The sequence below is a fragment of the Nelumbo lutea genome, chromosome 1 (assembly GCF_056320005.1).
Source record: "Nelumbo lutea isolate HS-2025 chromosome 1, American lotus-T2T, whole genome shotgun sequence".
Classification (NCBI taxonomy): domain Eukaryota; kingdom Viridiplantae; phylum Streptophyta; class Magnoliopsida; order Proteales; family Nelumbonaceae; genus Nelumbo; species Nelumbo lutea.
Window position 1 is genome coordinate 3,425,416 of NC_142684.1, and position 27,026 is coordinate 3,452,441.

Consider the following 27,026-nt stretch of genomic DNA (forward strand, 5'->3'; position numbering starts at 1 on the left):
AAGTAACGCGATAACAAGAAAAGCAACATCTTTCATTAATTCAAGAGAGTTGTTCGATGATTCAAGCAACTAAATATGCTAATGAAAAGGTCTTAGTGGAGAAATTTCTTTGGCAGTGTTGAATTTGCCATCATTGACAAGGTGCTTGGTTGCAAACTTTAACTACCAACAATTACTAGTATCATGTCCTGGTCCTCGATGGTAAGCGTAGAAGACATTCCCATCATAGTACTTAGGTTCTGGATTTGATGGTGGCTTCCAAGCCTACAATTGGAGGTATCTATTTTTAAGGAAGATAGACAAAATTGGGAATGTGGACGTGGCAATGGGGTGAAAACTACTTTTCTTTAAGAGGTGGTTAACTGCATGGTACTAGCTAGGTAGATGAGAATGCTAGTGTCTGAGACGGTAGCATGCATGAAGGAGGCATTCAGGATGGAGACATGTAAGGTAGTGGAGGTGTTATGTATGAAGGGAGTGAGAAGGATGAAGGTACACAAAATTGTGGTACTAGAACACCTAAGCGAGGTGGGTCTGCCCCAAATTGCGAGATAGGCCGATTAACTTTGGAACTTAACAAGTTCACCATCCGTCAAAGCTCTTCAAACTCTTGATAAGTCACAGGCTTGTCATTATTGCGAATAGTCATCATTTTTTGTGTAGGAATCATCCAATTAGAGAAAATGAATGTGAAAAATGCAAGGAGAATGCATGACCTAAGTGTGTTGGGGGGACTTAGGAAAGTGGGGTCTTGAGGACTTATTGACGGGTGATTAATTTGCTAGATTGAATAGGAGAGTCAATTAAACTGACACTTTATTTAATTATGAAACTTTTATTTTATTTCTTTATTCGAGTCAGACCCAAGCATCACCACCTAGGCTGCCTATGTATCCCTCTAAAAGTGATTAGACAATCATAGTTCCAAGAGTTATTTATAGTTCTGCTATTTCCTTCTTTTTGCTTTATTCTCTCTATTCTCTCTCTTTTTTTTTTTGCTTTATGACTACAAAATGGAGAGAATGAATCTAATTGACAATGGTATTAAACTGATGCATCGATGAGACTTTGAACAACAAGGTGCAATGTAATGTAGTTATTCATGGAGTGTCCTTGATTTTGATGATAATCACAAAAATCACTAGGTTGGAGCCTTCGTGGTAATGGACATGGGATTGGTTTCGACTATATATAGAGGTGTCATGTGACCTTTGAACAAGGTGAGTGAGTATATGTGAGAGTGGTATGGTAATTAGGGTAAGACGCTTTCTCTTCCATTTTTGAGGGTGCATGAGTAGAGTAGGACACTTCTTTAGTAGAGGTCAAAGCTTGTTTTACAACCATGACTTGATTTTGGTCAGATTTCCTTGGTGAACATGAAGATTTAAACTCTTCATTGTGAATTCTCCCATGTCTAATTTCTTCCTCGATTCGTGCCCCAATTTGGAGTATTTGATGAAAGTTTTGGAAAGTCTGCCCCATCATTAGGGAGAACAAAGGTTTTCTTAGGCCTCATTTGATTGCACTTTTCAGAGGTCTGAATATGAAAATGTTTATTTTTAGATCCTTACACTTGTTTGATTTTACCTCTTAAACTTGATCTGAATCTTATTTTTAGATATGAAAACAATAGAGATTGGGCCGGTTCTTAATGCGCTCAGATGCATTTTAGAGCCGATGCATAGTTCAAAATACCCTTACAATATTTTGGAAATGATGCGTGCTCAGACTCGTTTGGTTTTTCTCTCGCTTTTGCTCTCTCCCCCTGTCTTTTTGCCACCGCCGCTACAACTTGCAACGGCAGCTCTCTCTATCTCCCTGTCTTCCCACTTCTCGCCACCGCCGTTGCAACTTGTAGCGGTGATTCTCTCTCTCTCTCTCTCTCTCTCCCCCTTGTCTTTCCACCACTGCCACTGCCGCTGCAACATGCAACAACTGTGGTTTAGTGAATAATAAAAATAATATTTTTATTAATTATTAATTATTTTAATATTTTTTATTAAATTTATTTGTGTTATTTTTAAATTATTAATTATTTTTATTAACTAGTAATTTTTAATTATTTCATTAATTTTTAAAAATTATTTTAATTTTTATTTGTGTAAATTATTAATTATTTTAATATTTTTATAGTCATTAATTTTTTTTAGTTTTAGTCGTTTCATTTATTAATTAGTAATTATTGATTTATTATTATTATTATTTATTTGTATTATTTCAATATTATTTTGAGGTTGAAAATTATTTTTTATGAGATAATGCAAATTGAACTCAACATTTCCAAATAGTATGTTTTAGGGGTAAAATAGTAAAATCAGTAAATTTCATATGGTAAATGGTTGATCCAACACAAACAAACTTATGGATTCAGATCCTCTAAAAAGTAGAAAATTTATGTCTCTTTTCAGATTTCAAACACTTTTAATATCTTTTTAACTTCTCAATTTTATCAAACGCCACCTTAGTGATTTGATGAAGATCTTAACTTTTCAAAATTTTCTTACATGACATTCCATCGATGCATATATTCAGCAAAGCTCTCTTTAGGTGCCTAGAGGAGATCTCTTCAGTCAATTAATATCGGTGAAAGGTGTAGATTAAAGCCTTTAATGAAGGAATTGAACAAAACCATCAGTGGGAAGTGGTAATGGTTTTGTGTGGGCATTGAACAAAACCATCAATGTATCCCGTAGTCTTGAATCCGTTCAAAATAGGGATAAATCTGTGATTGCCAAAGAAGGTAATTCATATGGTCGAGTTTGACAACAATTAAATGACTCACCAGCTCGCTCAAGTTTGACAACTAGTTTGTTTTGCACTTCCTTTTACTCCTCTCCCGTAGCACAATATACTTAAACAAGGCTAAGGCCTAAGGGGCATGGTGAAGGGGAATACATGCCAATTACATTTACACACATGATATTCACAGGAGACCACTTAGGGGTGCAATTCGGATGGGCTGGGTTTAAGCTCAACCCAGGCCTGACCCTAAGAATTGGGCCTAAGGTCCAAGCCTGAGATCAAGCCCGAATTATCCAACTTGGGCCCAATCTGAACTAAAATTTGGTGCACTCATCTCGGGCCCAGGCCAAGCTCGCATTAGTCAATCAGTCCACTAAAATTCAATATCAATGTTTACATATATGTATAACTTACCAAAAAAAAGTTTGCAAATATGCATGTATGCACTACAAGTATGTGTTTGTAGATGTATATATAAGTGTGCATATAATTGGGCTGGGAGCAAACCAGATTCAAACTATCTAAGAGATAGGTCCGAGCCCAACCCAAAAATAAAAAACCCAAACTTTTGGGCCCATACCCAACTCCGAGATAAAAAAAAATCCAAGCTCTATAAAACGGAGTAGTAATGAGAAGATGGTATGGTGATTGAAGTACAAAGTTATTTTTCTACTTTCCTTTTATGGGAAAACTTTGGTCGAACCTGAAATATCCATTTGAGAATTGAGATACAATGCTACGACAAAAGGTGTTGAAGAACGCAATAATCTAATTTTCATGTTGTACGTGAGTTTTGGATTTTTTTGACAGACTGCGAAATATCATCCCGCAACAAGTACCAACTTGCTTTTTTATGTTGGAAAGGGAAAATTAGAAAGGAGAAAAGTAAAAAACTAATTTGAATTTCTTCTCAACCATCAATATCCATTTGAATTTCTTCTCTCAAATTAAGAAAAACTAATAATAAATGAATAAAAAAGAGGTGAAAGGAGAAAAGGAAAAAAGAAAAACCCAGTTGATGGTAGTTTATATAATGGTACCCTTTGGGGTGGGTTGGGGTTGAATTATACTTGTTCATCACCATGCCTAGAGAGAGGGATCCTCTGGTGGTAGGTCGGGTGATAGGGGATGTCTTAGACCACTTCAACAAGTCCATATCCCTTAGGGTGACCTACAACTCTAGGGACGTTACTAATGGATGTGAGTTTAAACCCTCCCTAGTGATCAATCAACCAAGGGTTGAAATTGGAGGCGATGACCTTAGGACCTTTTACACACTCGTAAGCCCAAATCATACTCTTCTTCTCTTTATGTTTGATTGTTATTTTTATTAGTTTTTCTATATTATTTATAAATTCTTCACAGCTTCTTTCCTCCACAGTCCACATAGCTGGTGTGGCGTGTTTTAACAACCTAACCATTTGTTGAATCTTAAGTTAATTTCTTTTCTCTTTTTCTTGAGCTGTTTCTGTGACTGACCAGAAAATTACTGTCGAATATATATTATTCCAAGTAAAATTCTAGGAGTCCGAATCTCTTGAAAGCAAAAACTGGAAACAGGGAATCCATCTACACATCAGAAATATATACATGTCCCATATGTGTATGTTAAATTCATGAGAAGACATGTTTCAAAGTGTTTACAAGGTTTTTGCTTTGAGGAGATCCCATCACAAATTCTATGCAGTGCAACAATTAAATGTTTTCATTCTCTTGCAGGTTATGGTCGATCCTGATGCTCCAAGCCCAAGTAATCCAAACCTAAAAGAATATCTTCACTGGTTTGCTCTCTCTCTCTCTCTCTCTCTCTCTCTCTCTCTCTCTCTCTATTTCTGAGACTACTCTCTCTGAGTTTTTTACCTTTGATTTCAAGTGGTGAATCATTTTCCTTTGAAAACGACAAATGGGAAACAGTACAAAGTACGTTCAACAAGGTTCCGTAGATGTAAATCATTAAAAAGAGTGGCTAACCAATGAGCGGCGTTCTAACTGAGTAAAGAATTGATGATATGTGTGTATCCAATGGAGAAATTGAAGCCATGGAAACCTTCTCTGCATCCTCTAGTCTAACGAGAGGACTGATACAAAAAAGTACAGAAAAGACCAGAACATTGTGCTACTTTTCTCTCTTGTTTTGTCTTTTCTTCCTACTAGCTTTAAGTTCTAAGTTTTGAAGCCTTTCTACTTTATTGTCCTTTGATACCCGAAGAGGATTTCAGGTTGAAATTTGCTGCATAAAATTTACTAGCTCAAGACTGCAATTGCATTGCTCCATCCGCTAAAATTTCTTTCTTAACAAGATTTCTCAAGTCTGTATTAATTTGTCAAAACTTTAAAATTTTCACAGTAGCTCGGTGCAGTGAAATCAATGAGTAGTCACTTGCTTGAGGGCGCATGAAGAACCAAATCACCAATGGAGGAAATAAGATTTTCCGTTGCCAAAAAAAGAAAACACTAAGAAATTTGCATCCTTGTGTTCATTACTTTCTGGCCGAAAACTTCATAAAACTTACAGTATTTTGTTTTAGAATATATTGCACCAATCAGTAAGAGCTTATGTTATTATCCATGGCAAAAGCTGCCGAAACTCGAATGGCAACATCTAGCTAGTAGCTGTAGGGCATGGACATGTTTTTTGGGTAGAGATACAGGGCATCGATGTGGAAAGGGCAAAATATCAGGTCCAACTATTTTCACAGCCGGAAAGAGTGGCTCTATTCAAACTCTGTTTATTTTTCGAAAATTTACTTTAAAAATATTTATCCGGGTAATTGCATTTATTCATATTCTTTTTTGTTTAATTTATTTGGATAAATGTATCTTGTGGGGGCATTTTTTATCATTTTAATCCCGCTACTTAAAAAAGCTCAGCCTACCCAATTTGAGAAAGGAGAAAATCAATTTTGCTGAGAGTCCCACATGTTTTCCTCAAGAATTCCTCGTTTCTCTCTTGTTTTCTACCAAACCAAATAAAACTTTGCTTAGATCAAGAAAATTAGGGATGATTCATTTTATTTCTCACTCACACCTTTAAAATTTATTTGCCTCCACATGACTTTCAGGTTGGTGACAGACATCCCTGCAACTACTGGGGCAAGTTTCGGTGAGTATTTCTTTACAGCGCTAGGCCCTCTACTTGTATTTAGGTTTTATTTTGTTTCTCTCCATTCATTAGAATCCCTCATCAGTTATGAGCTTATGACCCTTTTTTTGGCCTTTTGGTAGATCTTTTGTTAGATTTATTAATGCATGTCATGCTAACATCTGGGGGAGCTATTTGCTGGATGAAGTAATTTAGAACTTTCCCTCAACTTATTCTTCTTTCTTATTAAGTTTCTCTCAACTTTATAACTTATTATTCTTTCTTATTAAGTTTCCTCAACTTTACGTTTCCATGTTATTTTCTATCAAACCAAATATAGCCTTGGTCTACGCATGTTACATCCATTACGATAAACGCTATCCAATTTGTAGAAGTCCTTTCATATCCTTTGACAAAAATTTTGAATAATTAAGATTGGCATATATAACTCTGAATCCTTTAGTTTATTTCTTTTTGTTTCCCACTCAAACAAATTAGTTTATTCAAATAAAACTTTGGATAAAAGTAAGATTTTTTTTTGTGGATTAAAACTTGAAAATTATATCCAAATGAAAAAGTAAAATTCAATGTAACATTCAAGGGGGTAGACAATCAAAATGCTAATTGCTTTTGCTTTAAAGACAGTCATTCACATTGAAAAACACCCTCAGAATAGTTTGTTCTCACGAAGTTCGAATCTGCTTGTACCCACCTAGGGATGGCCATTTTCCCATCCTCGACGAGAACCCAACTTCCCCGACCCCATCGGGTCGGGGATGGAGATTGTTTTGGCGGGGCGGGGATAGGGACAGGGATTAATAGGAATCCCCGATCGGGGTTGGGGTCAAGGATGGGGATTGAGGTCCCTGCCCCACCCCGACCCCGATGATATATACATACATACATACATATATATTAAATGTTATTTATATTAAATATATATATATATATTATATTATTTTTATAATATATTATTATATATATATCAAAACAGTATTTATAATTTAAATTACTTATTTATTTTAAATAAATTTATTTTTTCAAAAAGTACTGTTATCTAAAAAAATTTCAGGGATTCGGGTCCCTGCAGGTAACCCATCCCCATCGGAGAACAGGGGTGAAGGACAAATTTTATCCCTGACGGGGATGGAGGTTAATTTCAGAATCGGGGCTAAAGAAAGTCTTTAACAGAAGGGACGAAGAAAGACATGATACTAGAAAAATTTATAACTAATCTACTAGTGTCATAATTCATAAAAGTGGTAATCAATCAGGTGGTATTTATCAAAATTCACCTGGACGAGGATGATTGGTCAAAGTTCTTCCAGTATTGTCTTTTCACAGCATATTATAGAATTTTTAAAGGAACAATAAGATATCTAAGTTGTTTTTCCTTCCTCTTCTAGTGAAGCCCTAGGATTTGAAAAAAAATTATCTGCCTTTGTTGTGATTCCTATCAGGGCAAGAGATCGTCTGCTATGAGAGCCCACGTCCAACCATCGGGATACACCGGTTTGTTTTTGTACTTTTCCGGCAACTGGGTAGACAAACGGTGTATGCTCCTGGATGGCGTCAAAATTTCAACACCAGAGACTTTGCTGAGCTTTATAATCTGGGATTACCAGTGGCTGCTGTTTATTATAACTGCCAGAGGGAGAGTGGTTCCGGTGGAAGAAGACGATGAAGTTAGAAGCTATTTACATAGCTTATTCTCATCATGACATTATATTAGAAGCTATTTATGAGACAAATAGATGTATGGAGACTCTAGAAGCAGTTATTTATGAGACAGATAGATGTAGTTAGAAGCTATTTACATAGCTTATTCTCATCATGACATTATATTCTGCTTCCTGTTTTGTATTTTGGTTTCTTATAGGGCTTTAAAGTATGCAAATGTAATAGGTCTCTATCTTGTTATTAGAAAAAGAAAAATTAAGATATCATAGCAATTGCCCCGAGTTCATTTTGAAAGCTATGGATACACTAGTTTTTTACATACTTTCCTTTGAAAGCCTTACTGGTTGAATTCAGAATTCACTTTTGTATACAGATACAGAAAGTCGTGACCTTAGATGTACTACAGTGGCCCCACCAAAAGGTCACTTCATCTAATTCAAGGTGGAGAGTGGAGCCATGGCAACAAATCAAAAGGTCGAGAGTGGAGACATGGCAACAAATCAAAAGCTTTGATTTAGTTGTTTCAGGGCTACACTGTCGTAGCAAATGCGAGTTGTTACTATTTTCACTTCCACTAAATCCGAAATCTCGGCAAGGGTAAGGGTTGGGAGGGTAGACCATGAGCAGATTCTGTTTACAAAAGCCCTTTTTTCGGCTTCAAAAGGCCAAATTTCATTCAATATTTGCTCAGAATATATAAGAAAAACAATCAGAAAGAAGTCAACAACAACCAGGCTAACACGCTTAACTTTCTAGGTAAGTGCACTTTTTTTGGACATTTACCCATGTTCTATTTTGTGTAATTTATCTGGGTAAATGTATCTTGTGGGGGCATTTTTTACCATTTTTTTTCATTTATCCTAACTCAGCTTACCCAAGCCTGAGAAGGATATTACTTACCCACGTAAATGATACTTAAAATTTCAATTTTGCCATGGGACACACATGTTTCTGAAATAATAACATAGGCAGTTTGGTTAATGGGAACCACCATCTCATTGACCTCCCTTCAAAATCCCAAAAATAAATGGGACCAAAAAAACAATTACTAGAAAAAAAATCATATCACTAAGCATTGAAGAAAAAAAAGCAAGTCTGACTCAGGAAACCTCTACAGATGACGCAACCAAAAATCCAAACCAAACCAACTTGAGGTAAAAAATGAAATGCTAATTTAGACCCCACCCATTGGCAATTACTAATGCAACTTTCAAAGCAGACGAGGGGGCAAGAGAAGGCCATCTACCTCTTCTAGCAAAAACATATGATCTCATCTTGCCATATGCCATATTTCGTCCAGAAGCACTGCCAATCAAGCAAAAGCTCATTGAGTCAACGGACATGGTAAAAGTTAGGCCAGAAAGTTCGCCATGCCATATAATTTCTTTTAGGATTGTATTCAAATAAAAATAATTTTAGAATAAGAATAGAATTTCTATTACTTAATAGTTTCCCAAGTTTTTCTTGGACAAACGGAATAGGATCATTGGATAACGATGATGATGACATTGATGACAACGAGGAGGTCAAGGACGAGGACGAGGTTTTTCTTGGACAGGTCAAGTGCTAAGCCCAAACTAGTACACCAGTTGATCCATAATCCAGACGTCCATTAAATATAATATCTTAATACTGATATTTTCATGCACAAAAAAAAAATCAATTCCTTGTCCAAACAAACTTTAGTGAACAATTCATTGCGGCACATTTTGTTTATTTAATGTACTAAAGAATGTGTAATACCGACAAAGAATGTGCACATCTAAGTCAGCATCAGCCTATCCCCGGGGTTCAGATTCTATGGTGTTCTTTGAGCATTTTACTATGCCAAACATCAGCCAAGAAATTGTTTCCGCAAATAACAAAAAATTTTGAAGAATGCAATGCTTTAATTGCCTACCAGCTAATCTCGCAAGGAAAAATCAAAATTCCGAAATTATACAAAGGGTTAAATTTTGAAAAAAAAAAAGCAAAAAAATAAAAAGAAACGGATTAGGATCAGAAATTCACCTCGTTGTCGGCAAACCTCAACAAAAATTTCAAAATTAAAGGCTTGTGAGCTTCCCTGACCTCCTTCCATTTGATTTCAATCACACCTTTCATGACACGTGAGTAAAGCCTTTCAAGCTGTGGGACACCGTAGTCTTTGGTGAGCTCTACCAAGCGCTGTTTGGCAGACTCAACTTGACCAGAAAATTCTCCATCGGACATTAAGACATCTTCCAGTGATTTCTTTGTGGGGGTGTGATCAGAAGCATTTCCAGAAGTTCCTAGTTCCTCATCAGCAGTAAGATTATCTGCCCTCTCCGAAGCCACACCATTTGACTCGGGTTCTTGAGATTGTGCCGTCTGAGACAATGCCAGCTTTGTTGGTGCTGATTCTGCAGTTCTTGACTCCTCTTCTGCAGTTGAACCTGAACCCCCTACAGATTCAAATAAACAGTTGAGAACTGCAACAGGATATCAACAACGACAATAATAATAATAATAATTTGGAAGATAGTAACTATTGAATCTTGGCATATAATAGTACTATGATGCATGTGCATGTACACATAATACAGCATGCCATGGCATCCAACAGAAAAATTTTGGCTGTTTGGAAGCTTCCTGTGCATGACAAATTATCCCATTCAGTTCCTAGCTTGTCTTTTTAACTGAAAGAATATTGGATGCAAATACTCTTCTACCCCACACCCATGGTAACATGTCATGGGCAGGAAGCTCCCAAACAGCCAAAGTTTACCTGCATCCAACCATGTTCAAAGAGACGAATAGTGGAATATCAGTACTCATTATGCGACCTTTGTATACAAATACAATGGGAAATGGATTAGTGCTCCACTGCCCACAGCCCACTAACCAATCTTTCATGTAAAATTGGGCTGCTTATGTCTGAAGAAAAAATTCAGTCCAAGGGAATGATACATGCACAATAACACACTTAAAAAAAACAGCAATGCATGATCCATAAGCCGCTAAGTATGTGATTTGGTGGCACTTGGCATGTATACATTGGAACCATCCATCACATATATGTCTAACGCATACCACAACGAACTATTGACCCAAAAACAATCCTGCAGAGTGGCGATATCTACCAGTTAATTTGAGCTTTCTATTCTATTTTATATAATTCATGGCCATGGACCAAGTCATAGAACAGGTTCCCCATAAATGAAAAGATGCAGTGAGAGAGAGAGAGACACGCAAACATACAAAAATAATTGACTGTAAAATGTCAGAACCTGCAATCTAGTCAAATGATAATACCAAACAACCAAGTGAATTTCCAAGAGTTTTCCATCCTTCTAGAATCTCAAGAAACTGAGGTTCAAAAAATTTATCACAGAAAATTCTCCTCAATGGTCAATCAAAAAAGCAACCTTCAGTTACACTTAAATGGCTGTGTTCATATTGCATTTTAAATATTTCCTATATTACTGGGTTTGATCAATAAAAAGAAATGGCATATTTTGCCAAGTCAAGTACAGAAAACAATTGTAGATATTAGGACTTCAATTAAATCAGGCAAGGATAAAAGTATCACAAAAAAAGGGAGGGAACAAACACAGTTGGTACACATCTACTTGGATTTTCAATATTCAAAATTAAGTTTCACAGCCAATGGAACAATCCAGAAAGGATTCCAAAGTTAAGTACAAAAGCCAGAGAACTCGACTGAATCATTTACTCCAAAGAAGGGATGAATTGAGAAAGCATAACAACATCCATGGTGTAACTTGCACAGAAATGGGTTGTGAAGTCAACCCAACTACAACTCAGAGACTTGGTTCAATCTAACTTGCACAGGTATAAGTTGAATTAGTCAAATTTGGCAGAGCCAAGTAGCAATTACAGCAAACTAAATTGCTAGTAATATTTTTTTATCGATAACAGAAATCTTTATAATGAATAATACTTGCTAGTAATATTGAAACAGTAAATTCACATGAGATTCATCCTAGGAGCCAAATTCTATTCTGTTTCCTTAGTATTTTCCTTAAACAAAGATATATGAAAGTCAGGTTTGGGTTGTGTTGGGTTCAGTTGGCTTGACCAGGCAAGTATAAAATTGTGTTGAGGTATACCAACTTCAACACAACATAATTTATGGAAAATCAATGCAATTCAACCTATTTTCTGGTCAGCTTCAAGTTGAGCCCAACTTTACATCACTTGGTCAAGCCAGCTCTAGGTTGAACCTACCCAAGTTGCACACCTACATAAACTTACACTCAAAAGTATTTGGGAATAAATTTTGAAGATTCTAGTTATTAAATGGCTTTAAAATGTTTACGACTGAGGAAAGCATGTAAGGCAGTTTTGGAAAAATGAACAATGTTGAATTCTGAGAATGTGTGATGTGTATCCAAGATCCTATAGGCAAAGCTCCAGATATAGTAAAATCCTTGCATGATCTTGTTGCGTTTAGTTATGTGCATGTTCCGAGGGAATCTCTCCCTCAATTAATAACAAAACTATATATATGTCAATGCATTCAGGCAAGGTAGAAGCAGATTGTCTGCATCCCTTAATCCATAGAAAAATAAGGAAAGGTGTGTCACATTGCTGAGTCAGCTAGAAGCTTCATCTATAATCCCAATGAATCTGGATACGAAATGGAAGAATTATGTTCCAATGGCTGTTTCACAGCTAAATTCTATGATGCTTTCACAAGGAATCAGGTGGAGTTTGAAGTGAACCAGTGTGAAAACAAGAGAAGAAGAAATGCAAGAGGAGATTTCAGGAATGGGGCAGCAGAAAAGTCTCTGTCCAGCCCTAATTTGATATTTAAATGAATGCTCAAAAGTATGAGAAAGTACAAGATTGACTCTCTTTAGGCAGCAGCAAAGAAAAGGTTTAAATACATTCCAACAAGAAACAAAAAGAATATGAATAACAGCAATACATGTTACATCCCAGCCCATATGATATTAAGCATCACAACACTCCCCCTCAAGCTGAGCATAGATATCTATCATTCTTGGTATGCTCACAATTCAAGAAATATTTTCTTAAGCAAGCCTTTGGTAGACATCAGTTATCTGCTTCCTAGAAGGCAGGTATGCTATACACAATTCTCCAGAGATAATTCTTTCCCTTTACAAAATGTCTATCAATCTCAATGTGCTTGGTCCTATAATGCTGAACAGGGTTGTTTGTCATATTGATTGCCACTTGTTATTTATTTATTTTTTATCAGCAAGAAGGATTTTCACTAATTTAATAACAGATTACAGTACTTACCCAAGTATAACAAAAATTGAAAGTTCCCATCAAACAAGTATCGTTGACCCTCTTTTTTAATACAGCCAGTTATAATTTTGCCCAATAGAGAGAATGCCTATCAACTCCCTCTTTTGCTAGGATATCTGCCAATCCATTTGCTGTCCTTTTAGTCCACCCAAAAGTAGAGTTGAAACCCCTATTGAGTCAATCTCCCTGAAAGCAAATCTATACCAATGTTTTAAAACGCGAAAGCGTGATGCGAGGCGTTCCACTACCTAGAGGCGTGAGGCGTAATTCAGAATGCAAGAGGCATAAGCCTCCTGAACACAAGGAGGCGTAAGCCTTCTTAAGAGGAGGGGGGATTAGGAGGATGAAGAGGAAGGGGGGATCTCATTTTTTCTTTATCTTTAATAAAAATCTTTTATATTAAGAAGAATAAAGATGCATAACAGTAGTTCAAAGGGTGGGTCTTGTTGAAGCGAAGGAGAGCGAGCAAAGCGGAGCAAGACCCCCCTAACTCAAAAAAAAAACAAATTGGTCTGCATCGAAAAGGGGGCGAAGCCCCCCAGCCAAAGGGGCAGGGGGCAAACCATTTTCTTTCCCCTTATCTTTTCTTCCCTTCCCTTTTCTTTTCTTTCCTTTTCTCTTTTTTTCTTCTCTTTCCTTTCCTTTTCTTTCCCTTTCTTTTCTTTTCCTTTCCTTTCCTTTCCTTTTTTTCTTTTTTTCTTTTCCTGGATTTTCATATCAGGTGTGCATGAGGCACAAGAGGCGTACGCCTCTAGCACGCCTCATGAAAAAAGCACAAGAGGCGTACGCCTCAGAGGTATCAGCGCCTCTGGCATACGCCTCAAGGCATTTTGGGAGCGCCTTGCCTGGAGGCCTCCAGGCGTACGCCTCCCACGCCTTTTATAACACTGATCTATACTTCCATGGTGCTAATTTTACTTGCTTTGCCCAAGAGATGACCAAAAGTGAGTCCCCTTGCAGGAGTGCCAATATCACTGCCTGAACCGAGTCTGCATACCCAATTGGTCCTGAGAACAGCACCATGATTTCTCCATGATGGTTTCTGAATACTCCCCCTATTCCAGCCCTCCCTGGGTTTGCAAAGGAGCTACCATCAAAGTTCAGCTTCAATTTGTTTGGTTCTGGTGGTTTCCAATCCATTTTGATAATTTCTTTGTGCAAATCCATTTGTGACACTTCCTTCCATTTCCTTATTATGTCATTTGTTGAAACAACTTTGAAGAAATCTACTGTTTTTACCCAGTCAGCAGATCTGATTTTTATTGTTTCAATTACTTCCTCCTCAGATCTGTGCTCTTTTCAATGAAAGTCTTTTTGATTTCTTTCTTCCTAAATGGTCCAAACTACAGCTGCTCTTGTTACCCTCCATAACATTTTGCCCTTTTTTTCTGTTGCCACAGAAAATTGGAACTAAATAGGCTGACCAAAACTTGTGGGGGATCCCATCTGCATCCAAAGAGTGAGGAAAAGTAATCCCAAATGCAAGACACATAACAAGAAATTAGTAAACGAGGAAGGGTCTCACCACTAGCCAAATAGAGGATGCAAACATGAGGAGAGAGGCACTTGGTTGGCCTTCTTTTCTGTAGTAAATCATAGGTGTTAATCTTTCCAAGGAACACTCCCCAACAAAGAATCTGCACTTTGGGAGGGATTGGCTTACACCAAATTTCTTTCACCATAAAGTTCTCCCCCATAAGATCTAAAATGGTTAGGATGTTAAAGAAGGAAGCACATGAGAACAAGCCATCCAGAGAGGGAGACCAAACTCTACCGTCCATGGAACTTTGATCCAAGAATACCTTTTCCAACTTTGATAGCAGAACTAGGGAATCACACTCAATGTCTGTTATGGACACACCGACTGGCAGCGCACTGCGGCGCAGTCATAGGCAGCAGCACGCACAGCAGCAGGCACCGCCCGGCAGCGCTGCACAGCAGCACGCGCAGCACGCAGCATGCACTGCCCGGCAGTGCCGCACAGCAGCACGCACCGCACGGCAGCAGCACCACGAGACGCGTGCACCGCCTGGCAGCAGCAGTAGGGCGGGGCCCAAATGACAGCTCATCAGGGTGGGTCCACACTTATCTTACCACATCAGCTCTGCCTGCCAACTCGCCACCAGCTACACCATTCCTCATCCCTTATCCTTATCCTTATCTTATCTTAAGTAAGAGTAGTGTTACCATTAGGAGTTTGAGTTTAAGTTGGATTACCCTAGCCTAGCCGAATCTAACAAGGAATTTGCTTCTATAATCTCCTATTTAAGGAGGTACGAGTTGAAATAAAGTATTCAGTTTTCCAGTCAAGAAAAGAGTGAGGAGAGTTCGGGTGGTCTCTTGGACAAATCACCCCAAGGGAGAGTTCGGGTGGTCTCTTGGACAAATCACCCATTCAGTTTCTGCAATAGGGTCTGCAGCAAGGGAAGGTGCAAGGGAAAGCAGGGCTTTCTCCCCATGGACCGACCAGTGACGAGATTCTACGCGCGGGCCCATAACATTTGGTATTAGAGCAAACGTCACGGGCGATATGGAGCAGCTATCATCCAAGGTCAACGAGCTGGAACATAGGCTAGTAGAAACCAGCATGGAGGTTCGTGAAGTCAAGGAAGATATCCGAGAGCTGCGACGCCGCCTGAAAGCATTCCTCTCCAACAAAGAAAGGAGTTCTGAGGGAATCGTCAACACAAACAATTGCCGTCCGGATTGGGCAGAGGCATCCAGCGAACAACAGATCGCTGCCCCTACAGCCGCAATTATTACCAAGGATCAGCGCGCGGAGGATGAGACTGTAAAGTCTCCTCCTTTGGTCGGGGACAATGTCACAAACATTATATTGGTACCTACAGAATGCGCTCCTTTGTCGAAGACAGGTGGACTTGGCGATGTTGCTAGGGCTTTACCGAAGGCTTTGGCTCGGCGTGAACATAGAGTTATGGTTGTGGCACCACGGTATAACTATGCAGAAGCCCAAGAAACAGGAGTGCGGAAGAGATATAAGGTGGATGAGCAGGATATGGAGGTAACTTTCTTTCAAGCTTATATTGATGGCATGGATTTTGTGTTCATGGACAGCCCTATGTTTTGCAACATTGAGAAAAATATATAAGGGGGAGGACAAGGGGATATTTTAAAATGCATGGTTCGCTTCTGTAAGGCTGCTCTTAAGGTTCTCTTCTGTAAGTATACCCGGTGCGTTCCTGTGATCCACAACATAGCACACCAGGGTCGTGGTCCAGTACGCAATTTTTGTTATGTGGATCTTCCACAAAACTACGTCAAACTATATGACCCAGGAGGTGGGGAACACTTCAATATCCTTGCAGCTGGCCTAGAAGCAACAGATCGTGTAGTCACTGTAAGCCAGGGTTACGCCTGGGAGCTGAAAACTAAAGAAGGTGGCTGGGGTCTGCATCAAATAATAAATGAGTGTGATTGGAAGCTAAAGGGCATCGTGAATGGGATTGATGCAAAGGAATGGAACCCACAGTTGGATGTTTACCTGGCATCTGATGGCTACACCGATTACTCTAGGGAGACTCTTCAGACTGGCAAGCCTCAATGCAAAGCAGATCTACCAAGGGAGCTTGGTCTTCCTCTTCGAGAGAATGTCCCTCTGATTGGGTTCATTGGCAGGCTTGACCATCAGAAGGGTGTTGATCTCATTGCTGAGTCCATTCCTTGGATGGTGGACTAGGATGTGCAACTAGTCGTGTTGGGCACTGGGAGACCTGACCGGGAACAACTTCTCAGACATTTTGAGAGTCAACACCATGACAAAGTCAGGGGTTGGGTCGGTTTCTCTGTGAAAATGGCTCATCGAATAACCGCTGGTGCAGACATCCTACTCATGCCTTCCAGATTTGTGCCATGTGGACTGAACCAGCTTTATGCACTGAGCTACAGGGCAGTCCCTATTGTTCATGCTATTGGTGGACTGAGAGATAGTGTGCAGCCGTTTGATCCATTGGCAGAGTTCCAAGCCACGTATCCGGAATTCGAGCTTAAGGACAAGCTCGTGGTCCAGGAGGGGTGTGATGTTATGGACACACTGACCGGCAGCGCACTGCGGCGCAGTCATAGGCAGCAACACGCACAGCAGCAGGCATCGCCCGGTAGCGCCGCACAGCAGCAGGCACCGCCGCCCAGTAGCACGCACCGCCCAGCGGCGCGCAACACACACCGCACGACAGCAGCACTAGGCAGTAGCACGCACCGCACGGCAGTAGCACCACGAGACGTGGGCACCGCCCGACAGCAACAATAGGGCGGGGCCCACATGACAGCTCATCAGGGTGGGTCCACACTTATCTTACCACATCAGCTCTGCCCGCCAACTCGCCGCCAACTACACCATTCCTCATCCCTTATCCTTGTCCTATCTTATCCTTATCCTTATCTTAAGTAAGAGTTGTGTTACCATTAGGAGTAGGTAATTAGGAGTTTGAGTTTAAGTTGGATTACCCTAGCCTAGCCGAATCCAACAAGGAATTTGCTTCTGTAATCTCCTATTTAAGGAGGTACGAGTTGAAATAAAGTATTCAGTTTTCCAGTCAAGAAAAGAGTGAGGAGAGTTCGGGTGGTCTCTTGGACAAATCACCCATTCAGTTTCCGCAATAGGGTCTGCACGCAAGGGAAGGCGCAAGGGAAAGCAGGGCTTTCTCCCCGTGGACCGACCCGTGACAAGATCCTACGCACGGGCCCATAACAATGTCTCTCAAACCTCTTTTAAAACCAAAGTCCCAATTTAAACAAAGTTCTGAAATTGAACCAAACCTAACAACAAACTCAACCATATAGTCTGACAAAGTATAGAGAACAGGGAACTGTTGTTTCAAGGGTGAGTCCCCTATCCAGAGGTCTTCCCAAACTAGGACTTTGTTTCCACCTCCCACATTGCAACGGATAAAATTAAGGATGGAAGTACCTCAAAAATTGCTTTCCAAGGGGAGATTGAAGCTGCTTGAGGTGCTAGTTTTGCGTCCCAGCCATTGTCTGCTACACCATGGATGCTTTCAATGACCTTGTGCCATAACCTTTCTCCTTCAAGGGGAAATCTCCACAACCATTTTCCTAGAAGAGACATGTTCCTCTTAACCAAATTCCCTAAACCTAGTCCTCCTTGATCCTTAGTTTTACACACTTGTTCCCATTTCACCAAATAATCTTTCTTTTCATCTTCTGGTTCCCATAGAAAATCCCTCATTATTTTTTCCAATTGTGTTGCAATTTTTACCGAAATTTTAAAGGTGGACAGGTAGTAGATGGGTAAGTTGGCTAGAGTGGATTTGATCAAAGAAAGCCCCCCCCCCCAATAGAGATGTAGCTTCTTTTCCACATGGCTAACTTCCTAGCAAATCTTTCTAATATTGATTTCCAAAAGCTATCTACTCTCGATTCCCCCCCCCCCCCCGCACAAAGGCATGCCAAGCTAATCTAAGAGCCAATTCTTTACCTCACAGTCTAGTATTCCAGTCTCTTCCACTTCCAAGTTCACACCTGCAACACAACTCTTTTCCCAATTAACTCTTTAAACTTGAAGTTCTTTGAAAATAGTCAACTAGGGATTTCAAGTTTCTCAAGATGGATTCCAAGCACTCACAAAAAATGATTATATCATCAACAAATTGCAAATGTGTCACCCAAATCTGATTTCTTCCTACCCTCCATCCTCTAATTCAACTTTCCAGATCAACCTGCTTAGTACCTCAACAACAAGGGTGAAAAGAAATGGGGAGATGGGATCGCCTTGCCTTAGTCCTCTTTTTGCTGGAAAGAAGGCTTTGGCCACTCCATTGATTAGTATAGAAAAATCAGCCAAACTAATACAGCCTTTAATCCACTTTCTCCATTTTCCTCCCAACCCAACTCTTTCCAGTAAACCCAAAAGAAAGGACCAATCTACCATATCATAGGCTTTTCCTAGATCTAATTTACAGATTAAACCTTTAGCTCCTTGTTTTTTCTTTTTTTTTTCCACACATTCATGTGCCACAAGAATCTAGTCAATTATTTGTCTCCCTTCTACAAATGCTCCTTGATTTTGTGAGATTACCAGGGGCAAGATACACTTGAATCTTCCTGCCAGGACTTTAGCAATTATTTTGTACAAACTACCTACTAGATTTATTGGCCTATAATCCTTTCGAGATTTATCTTATTTCTTCTTGGGCAGTAGAGCAACAAAGGTTGCATTTGCACCTTGTGAAATTCTCCCTTTTGTGTGGAATTCAGCAAAAACCCCCATCAAATCTGATTTTATGATTTCCCAGCAATCCTGATAGAATGCCATTGAAAAGACATCAAGTCCAGGGGATTTCGACCTCTCCATTGAAAAAATTGCCTCATGAACCTCTTCCACACTAAATTGCTTTTCTAGGGTGGCTACTTGTGTTTCAGAGATTCTAGTCCAATCCAAACCCTCCAACTCCAAATTCCTTTCACCTGATGTGGAAAAAATTGACTTAAAGTGATCCACAAATGTCTTTAGTCTTAACAATTTCTTCCTCTGAAGTTAACACTCGGCCTTCCAACTCAACACTCGAAATCAGATTTTTTCTTCTTCCATTTTCCACTGAGTGAAAAAAATTTGTATTACCATCACCCTCCATAAGCCACTTACATCTCAATTTTTGCCCCCAAGAAATTTCCTCCTTCCTCAACAATTCCTCTAATTCAACCTTTAGGCACCATCTTTCTGCTCTTTCCTCCTCATTACACTCTTTGTGGGCTTCCTTTTGATCTAACTCCTCAATCCTCTTAGCAATTAAGTCCTTTCTTTCTTCTCCCAAATTCTTCTTTGTTCCGATCCTTTATCCTTTCTTTCAGCCTCTTCAATTTTTTCATGAATCTCACCCCTCTATTATCGACATTGATCCCGTCTTCCATCCACCACTCCCTTATTTTTTCAATTAACTTTGGAAGGCATTTCTAGCCACGTGTGGGGCCTCCGAAGGGGATGCTCTTGGTTGAGACTCAAAGGACAATTGTCAGAGGTTACTCTAGGGAGTGCTTTCAAGACTAAGTTTCCCCAACGTTCTTCTCAAGCAATGGAATAAAGGAATCTATCTAGTTTAGAACAAACTTGGTTTTCTTGAAAGTTGGACCAGGTAAAAGAGGCTTGCAAAAGACAGGGTTCTTTTAGCTCTAGGGACTCTACCAATCCGGATCCAGTAAAGTTTCAAAGGGCCATCAATCTGAAATTCTTAATTTCCAACAAAATCCAGATCCATAACAATTCATCCACACCATTTACCCTATAGTTTTTTTGGTAATAAATAAAAACATAAATTCTCATTAAATAAAAGAAGTTTGATGAGGCATCACCAAATAAAAGATGTCAAAACAATAGAAAATTCAAAATACATAAAACCCTCAAGCAACCCCAACAACTCCCATTTCTAGGAGCCCCTATCCAGATCCAAAAGGCCAACCACAAAATCTTCAAACTAATAACCAAAGCTCATATAAATAACAATACCCACTTATTCCAAAATCTACTTAAACAAAACCGTTAGCTTACCACCAAAAACAAACTCAGAAATTGCCTACTTGACCCCACCTACAAGATCACACAAACCATTAATTCACAAACTCAGCATCATCTTTGGCTTGAGTGTAAGCACCTCAGCTTCTCAAACTAATCTTCCTAGATTTCTAACCTTCATATAGGCCCAACCCCGAACAATCCCCCTTTTAGCCTGGCAAAAACTTTCACAACCTGAATAGCTTTTTTTTTTACCTTTGAACTGTCTAACAACATTAGGGTTCGATTTGTCTTCCATGCTTGCTAAATTCTCAGATCTAGCAAAACCCCTTAAATTTTCCACATCAACATTATTCATGCAGGAATCACTTTCATTTTGCTCATTTTCCATAGTCAAAACTCAAACAAGAATGCTATTCATGCTAGATTTGTTGGACAAGCACCAGATCTAGCAAGGCCATTGCCCTACACTGCTTCAGCAATAGAGTGCAGTACCTAGTTGTAGGCCTGCCCAATGAGCATCACAATATGCTTCAACTTCTAATGAATGTTTTAAAATGTGGAGGTGAGACACGAGGCGTTCCACTACCTGCAGGCATGAGGTGTAGTTTAGAATGTAAAAGGCATAAGCCTCCCGAACATAAGGAGGCATAAACCTCCTTAAGAGGAGGGGAATGAGGACGGGGGGGAGAATAAGGAAGAGGAGGCATTGTTCTAAAAGTGCAAGGCACAAAAAAAGCGCAAGGGGCATTTTGTGCCCAAGATGCAAAAATGAAAAAAAAAGTTAAAGATAAAATATGCAAAAAATAAAAAATAAAATGCATAAACATAACATGTAAAGCATATTTAAAAATAAAGTTGAGCATAGCATATAAAACATATTCAAGCATGTAAACTCCCAATCTCTATTTTTTCCCAATTGCATTACTTCCAATACCTAATGTGATGTTAAACATCATGCATTCCTGATTTTACAAGTTGCCTTTACACCAGGCCTCTCGAGGCAAGACCTAACAAGTCCATTTTAAGGTCTTAAAGTCTTAATCCCTATAAAAAAAAGATTTTAAAAGTTTAATTGTCTTTTAAAAACATCTTTTATTAGGATGAATGAATGAGCAAACAAATAGGGGGTTAGGCATAAAAAAAAAAGCACAAATTTTCAAAAGGTGCATGTTAGATGAAGTGCAAGGAGCACCAGATGTGCACCATTTGAAAGTATTGCACCTCACATGTGCACCTAGGCATGCCCTTCAAATTACTAGGTGGGGCATGTGGTGTACACCTCAAAGCATAGTTCATGCAAAAGGCATATAAGGCATACACCTCTTGCACCTTGCGTACACCTCAAAGGTATCAACACCTCTAGCATATGCCTCAAGGCACTTTGGGGGCACCTCGCCTAGAGTCACACCTCCAAGCATACGCCTCTCACACCTTTTAAAACATTGCTTCTAATTTATCATGTTACTTGAACAATAACCCTTTCTCTAGGAGCATGCATAGGCTGGCTAACAATATGCACTTTATATGCAATATACAATCTAATGAGAGAAATAGAAGCTTACCTACCAGTCTATGATACCTCTTTTTATCAGTGTATAGCCCATCATCATCTTCTTGCAACCCATGGTTCTGCTCAATAAGGATATCACCTTCCCTACTCCCCATTTCTAAAGCATACTTTGGCATATATCTCCCTTTACTAGACTTTAGTACCTCTATTTCAAGAAAATACCTTAGAGGGCCTATGTCCTTGATCTAAAATTTTGAGGCAAGATGTTGGAAATGATATTTCCTCGTGTTCATTCAAAACCAAATGTACAATGTATGTTATCCTTATTGCTAATAAAATGAGACTTTTCTTTATGAGGCATTCTATTTATGTTGTATTAGCTTCTAATTGAAAAGTCCCCAGGTAATATTGTAAGGCATTCAAGTGATAAGTGAGACTTATTATGGGAGATCTGGATGATCCAGTTCCTTATATTTATAACCATGAAATATCCTAGAGGGGAGTCTAGGAACTCACATGGTCAGCATATGAATGGTTTCCATAAGATGGTGTGGTGTGATATCAAATGATAAGTGAGACTTATCATGAGAGATCTGGATGATCCAGTTCCTTATATTTATAAGCATGAAATATCCTAGAGGTGAGTCTAGGAACTCACATGGTCAGCATATGAATGGTTTCCATAAGATGGTGTGGTGTGATATCAACAATTGGAGTGAGACTCTAGATTTGGGTGTGTATCCTTTCAACCATGCAAAAACTTCCAAAAACTAACATAACAATGATTTTCTGCCTTCTAAAATGTTTAGTGAAGCTTCTCAAAATTCCTTGGATCCTTGCAGCTAACACTGATCCTTTCTAGCATCAAAACCGCAATCTTCTTAAAGGTCTGATCCACAAATTCCTCTCCATCCATACAAACAACACCCCCTACAGCTTTAGAAGACCTACGTTGTCTTGAACAGCCTCTGAACTTAAATTAAATTCAGCTGCAACACAATTCAAATTATCTTTCTCCCTGCCTTTATACTTCTCCTCCAGCTCCTCAAATGTTTTCCTTGCAATCTCCCCCAAGGAGAAACAGACCCAAAGATTTACTCACCAGCACTATCTCCAAACATTTGAAACATGAGTCTCATCACTAAATACATCTCCCTCCGAATCAGAACCATCATTGCTTCATCTTTACTCAGCATCTTCTTGTAAAGGTTTAGTTCTGTAATTTCTTTTTCTTTTATGAACTTTTGAACATGGAATTCCATGACCTTCTCTCCCTTGATCACTACCCACTTCCTCCACACTACTCATTACCTTCTCAATCATAACTTTCTCACCTCCCCCTTGCACCTAACCCTCCTCATTAAATCCTAACGAAGTCTTAAGACACATAAAGTTAATAATCTCATGCCTTTGATTAGATTCAGCTACGACCAGTGTTTCAAAAGCGCAAGGCGCAATTTGCACCCGAGGTGCAAAGCGCAAGGCAAGGCAGACACCTTTTTGAAGTAAGGCACAAAAATACAAAAATGCCAAAAAAAAAAAACAATAAACATAATATTAATAAAAATATAAACTTAAATTTTAAAATCAATATTTAAAAAAACCTATGATCTAAAATTAAAATACAAGCATAACATGTAAAGTGTACTGAAATGAAAATTTAAAAATAAAATCAAACATATAAAACATTTTCAAGCATGTAAAACCCACAATTTCCCTTTTTTCCTCAATTGCATTACTTCAAATAGCTAATGTGATGTAACAAATCTTACATTCTTGATTCTATGAGCTGCCTTTACACCAAGCCCCTCGAGGCAAGCCCAAACAAGTCCATGTTAAGGTCTTAAATTCTTAATCCTTACAGAAAAAAAAAGTATAATTTTAATTACCTTTTAAGAAGATTTTTACTAGAATGAATGAACAACATTAGCAAATAGGGGGTTCTCAGAACTCTAGTGAGCAAGCGAAGTGAGTGAAAGGCACATTAGGTGCACCCATGGGCTGAAGCGCAAGGTGCACTAGGCACACCAGGAGCACGCCTTTTGAAAGTGCTACCCTAGGGCCTAGGTGAGGTGCATACCATAAAATGTGCCTCGCCTAAGAGACTAGGTGTGCCTTTTAAATCACTGCCTACAATACCCTCCCACACACACACACCCCAATAACATAGGATTCCTCTTCCACCCTCGCCTGAGTGCCTAAGCATGCCTTTTAAATCACTAGTTTACCAGTATCTCGCAAGGGATAAGTTGGTTAACCGGGTAATTGACCAACTTCCCTGTGTTCTTATGCCACTATAATGGGTCCTATGGTAAACATATTTTTCAAAGAGTATCAGTTACTCGGGTAACCGATACCCACCTGGAGGGTGGATAAGTTGCTTACCTGGCCACCAAAAACACTAATCCCTTCCATCACTCTCTTTACCTAGGTAAGTGAATACATAGAAGAACGCTGGCACAAAGTTACTCAAGTAACTTTTAACTGAGAAACACTTGCCCGAGTAAACTCACTTACCCAGGAAAGCGAAAACAAACAGGGCCTAAATCAGTACTTACACATACTAAAACAAACAATATTTTTTTTTTATCAATTACAATAAGCTTTATCAATGAGTATGTTTTGTGAAACTTTAATTACAAAAGGGGAAGGTAAACTATCTTAACTCCCCAACAACAAAAGAACAAAGAAAGAAGCTAAAAATTAGCCCAAAATAGAGATTCCCTAAATGCCCCTTGCTTAGCTAACCCATCAGCCATTGAGTTAGCACTTCTCTTCACCCAGCTGTACTTCACCTCAATATCCCTACTCAGCCATTTAAATTTTTTCTTTTCATTGCTGTAGCTCCACAAACCACTGTTGTCTCCCTTCAGCCACCTAATTAGCACCTCCCGAGTCCCCTTCAAGGACCAAGCATCTGATGTTGAATTCTCTTGCTCTTTGGATTCCTTCCAGAACTGCTAGAATCTCAGCCCTAAGAGTGTCACCCTCTCCAATTGGGCCTGAGAACATTACAGTAATAACCCCATCCTCATTCCTGAACACTCCCCCAATCCCAGAAGGCCTTGGATTCCTTAAGCTACTACCATAAGCAACTCAGTATGAGATTAGTGATCTTCTGCCTTCTAGTACAGTTTTTTCTCACTAGAACTATAGCAGATCAGGATCAATGATCTGCAGAGTGTTGAAGAAGCTCATCATATCTTTGATTGTTGCCTGGTTTTAGATGGTTTTTGGAGAACTAATCCAATGTTAGTTTAAGCTCAAGAATTTGGAATTTCCAATAAGCCAAGAAAACCAGAAATTTTCTAGGCTATCTCTTGGAAATTCCAACAAGGTTTCCAAGGTAATACCTGCTTTCTCAGCATCAGAATTCTTCTTGGGCCGTCTCAATACTTCATAACTTTGACTCAAGTTAACCTCAGGCTGAACATTACGAAGTCGGGCACTTGCCCTAATAACAGTTGCATGTTGAACAACAGGAGTTGAAGGAAAACCAGAGCCTCCATCATCTGGAAGACGGGTTGGCCCCCCTTGGGCAGCAATCTTGTCACAGAATGTAACTAATGCAGGGTCCATCTGTGATAGCATTCCTTGCACCTGTAAACATATATTCCCATGGTACAGTGAGAAAATGACATTTTGTGTATAACTAGAGACTGAAGAATAAAAGCACATACTGCATCTCGAAGTTCATACGCTCTGCTTACAATCCTAGCACCATTGTAATCATCTCCATTATAAGCCTGAAGATATGTGCAAAGTAAAATATTACAGCTCTAATGTCACATAACAAAATAGCAAGTAATAATATCAGTCTGCTTGGAGGCAGCCATATAAGCTTCAAATTTCTTATGCCCAATGCATCACAAAAACTAATAATCAGTCCGAAAAGCTTTCAAATATCAAAATGACAATAACATATACATATTTTGAGAAAGAAAGCTAGTTTCAATAAAAAAGGCTTATATTCCTTTTGAGCAAGTTCTTAATGACAATTTTGTCGCAATTTTGAAGTTTTCATTGTTTTCTTCCAGTTTTGAAGGGTGACAAGTAAAGAACCTATACAGTCCATCCCTCTAATTCCAGTTCAAAATGGATATGAAATAAGACGACGAAAAGAAATAAATGAAACAAATAAGGAAAGAACATAAGACAGAAAAAAGAGAAGAACAAATAAATCGGGATCAATAAATCATAAGTATAGATTTATTTTTTGATGAAATTTCAAACTCAATCTGAAATTATGCCCAGTTCTAGGTTAAAATTCTAGCTTCCGAAAACAAAAACCTAAATCCTTATATCAAAGATTTCATTCCTTTGCCTGACCCATGGACATGGCAAGTTGTCTACTAACCACATTGCAAAAATTGAGCCCCTTTACACATTGTAGTTTATTTGAAATAAAATAAATCAAACCAATTTCTGCATTCAAATTGGGAAAAAGACCCAAGAAATGATGCTCACAATCATAAGCCATGTTAACAAGCTTTGGAGTAAAGAAACAAAATGATAGAGAACAGAACATATAGCAAGTTCTCCCCTGCACATCTAAAGTAAAAGAAAAAAAAAAAAACACTAGTCATATAATCCAGCAGCATTATCAGATGGATCCCCTAAATTGATTGTTTTCTTTCCTTGATGTGGCTGAAAACCCGTCCTACAAATAACTTGAGCCTGATTTGTTTAAGAGGTGACTCTCATCTTGTACAGGTGCACCTCATATGAACCTAGATGTGTATAACCTGGGCCATTGCTATGTTTTGAATAATCACTTTCGAATTTTATGTTTAAATAGGTAATTTACTATATTGTAGGTTGTAATAATGTTTAGTTTCTGAATAATCTGGCCAATGCAAGCCTTGAAAGTAGAAAGAAAAGGTCACTGCTTCATGTCAATAACAAGATGCTCTAACAAATTGACCTAACAGATTTTTGAAATGTTTTATTTCTTTCATAACCTGGACTTTATTTTTTTTTTTTTGATAAATGATGAGGATTTTATTAAAAATAATAAAGGTATTATAGTAACAACATTCAAACAGAGCTGTGAGATGTAGCCCCCGTTACATAATCTGAATTACAATTGAGCCCAAAAAATTCAGTCTTATTCACCCCCAGTTTTGCAAAAAAAAAAAAAAAAAGAGTCAGCTAACCCATTTGCTGACCTCCTTTCCCATTGCAAAATAGCTATCTTAGTCATTTAAATCTTTTCATAGAATGCCTATATTACCAAACCACTGTTTCTGGTTCCTTCAGCCACC

The 27,026-nt window shown here is 38.7% G+C and overlaps 2 protein-coding genes and 1 pseudogene across 7 annotated transcripts in view; 2 read left to right on the plus strand and 1 right to left on the minus strand.

Annotated features, from left to right (window-relative positions):
• Positions 1-3,769: 3,769 nt before the first annotated feature.
• LOC148873232 (protein HEADING DATE 3A-like) lies at positions 3,770-7,770 on the plus strand. Its single transcript, XM_088965083.1, has 4 exons — positions 3,770-4,022; positions 4,462-4,523; positions 5,805-5,845; positions 7,285-7,770. Exons 1-4 carry the CDS (start codon positions 3,825-3,827, stop codon positions 7,506-7,508), a joined length of 525 nt encoding a protein of 174 aa, XP_088821209.1. The 5' UTR covers positions 3,770-3,824; the 3' UTR covers positions 7,509-7,770.
• The window catches only part of LOC148873233 (cell division cycle protein 48-related / CDC48-like protein), a 72,304-nt gene continuing 52,300 nt past the window's right edge, over positions 7,023-27,026 (minus strand). For 2 of the 6 annotated variants that reach the window (XM_088965080.1, XM_088965082.1), the window contains 3 exons: positions 25,443-25,508; positions 25,116-25,362; positions 9,374-9,927 (listed from right to left, as the gene is read on the minus strand). In XM_088965080.1, the coding sequence (XP_088821206.1) occupies positions 9,503-9,927; positions 25,116-25,362; positions 25,443-25,508 (738 nt within the window). In that variant the 3' untranslated portion in view covers positions 9,374-9,502. Of the gene's footprint in view, positions 7,469-8,452; positions 8,810-9,373; positions 9,928-25,115; positions 25,363-25,442; positions 25,509-27,026 lie in introns of those variants that run through there. The other 4 variants (XM_088965078.1, XM_088965081.1, XM_088965077.1 and 1 more) reach the window with 4 other exon arrangements.
• On the plus strand, positions 15,294-17,030 carry LOC148873234 (granule-bound starch synthase 2, chloroplastic/amyloplastic pseudogene; annotated as a pseudogene).

Bases quoted from the DNA above. Each gene is read 5' to 3' on its own strand.
- LOC148873232 (XM_088965083.1), top strand. From the start codon at position 3,825: ATGCCTAGAGAGAGGGATCCTCTGGTGGTAGGTCGGGTGATAGGGGAT. The intron at 4,023-4,461 runs GTAAGCCCAAAT...ATTCTCTTGCAG, and splicing joins TTAGGACCTTTTACACACTC to GTTATGGTCGATCCTGATGC. The intron at 4,524-5,804 runs GTTTGCTCTCTC...CATGACTTTCAG, and splicing joins CTAAAAGAATATCTTCACTG to GTTGGTGACAGACATCCCTG.